Raw genomic sequence first — 1201 nt, 5'->3', positions numbered from 1 at the left:
AGTTCAGTTCTAGTTCAGTTCTAGTTCAGTTCTAGTTCAGTTCTAGTTCAGTTCTGGTTCAGTTCTAGTTCAGTTCTAGTTCAGTTCTAGTTCAGTTCTAGTTCAGTGATGTAAAAAGATAAAGAAATATATATAAATCAAAATTACTGAGCATATTAAAATAACCTTGGAAAAGATAACTACTAATAAATGTCAAAGAGAAACTAATCAATGATAAAAAACATACCAAAACTAACCATATACTTATATAATAATATACATACATATAAAACAAAACAACAAAACTTTATAACATTTACTTACTTCTTTGGTCCATCACTGCCACCGCCACAACGTCCTTGCACCAAAAACAATGAACCACGATCAGCATTTAATAATATTGAAACATTTTGCAAAATTTTATGACATAAAGTACGAACTTCCAATTCATTACATATGTCCTTTACCTAAAAGTTCCAGCATAAGGAAACATGTGCCAAAGTAATAACCATGTAGCCAGTCATATTTAAACACCCAACGAAAGTGTTGACAACCAAGTTGAAATAGCGTTGCAGCACGCAGAATTCGTAAAAGAAATGGTGGTGGGAATAACAATTGCATTGAATTTGCAGCAACATTGTAACACCATTTGATATTTAATGAAAATTATCATCACCACCAGTAGTAGTGATTTCGACATTGCAACATATTGTTGTAATGAAGTTGTTAAAGTTGTAGAAACAATCCAAAAGAGAAGAAAGAAATAAAAAAACTTATATTAGTTAAATTCCTTATGTTGTTGTATCAGTTAGTTTTCGTTATTTTCCTTTAAATTCACAAATTTTAATTCCCTAATTAATGGTTATTACCAGCAAGAGATAATAGAATTTATACCAAAGATAGTTATCACGAAGAATAGGATATTCTCTAGAATTGTTTTCGTTTCAATTATATTCTTGCTGGCGAATGAGTTATAAATAAGTAAATGTTGTTAAACAGCAATATTATGTATACGCACAGAAGTCGGAAAGTTAATATTAAACTACAACTGATACAAACTTTTATTTGTAAGAATAAAATTCAAATTGAATTTGTTTAATATTTTGATTTGTTTGTTTCTAGTTCAGTTCTAGTTCAGTTCTAGTTCAGTTCTAGTTCAGTTCTAGTTCAGTTCTAGTTCAGTTCTAGTTCAGTTCTAGTTCAGTTCTAGTTCAGTTCTAGT

General features: G+C 29.6%; 2 protein-coding genes across 2 annotated transcripts in view; both read right to left on the bottom strand.

Moving 5' to 3' along the window:
- LOC124419348 (dual 3',5'-cyclic-AMP and -GMP phosphodiesterase 11-like) overlaps positions 1 to 503 on the bottom strand; it is a 12042-nt gene extending 11539 nt beyond the window's left edge. Inside the window, exons 1-2 of the mRNA XM_046948346.1 lie at positions 489 to 503; positions 304 to 446 (exon numbers count right to left, since the gene is read on the bottom strand). Of these exons, the coding sequence (XP_046804302.1) occupies positions 304 to 446; positions 489 to 503 (158 nt within the window). The remainder of the gene's footprint in view (positions 1 to 303; positions 447 to 488) is intronic.
- LOC124419809 (dual 3',5'-cyclic-AMP and -GMP phosphodiesterase 11-like) overlaps positions 1 to 1201 on the bottom strand; it is a 49855-nt gene that overhangs the window by 3798 nt on the left and 44856 nt on the right. The gene's annotated exons all lie outside the window — the stretch shown is intronic.

This window comes from Lucilia cuprina, chromosome 2 (genome assembly GCF_022045245.1).
Source record: "Lucilia cuprina isolate Lc7/37 chromosome 2, ASM2204524v1, whole genome shotgun sequence".
In the NCBI taxonomy this organism is placed as follows: Eukaryota; Metazoa; Arthropoda; class Insecta; order Diptera; family Calliphoridae; genus Lucilia; species Lucilia cuprina.
The sequence above is the reverse complement of the archived record's forward strand: the minus strand, read 5'-3'. Positions and strand labels throughout refer to the sequence as shown.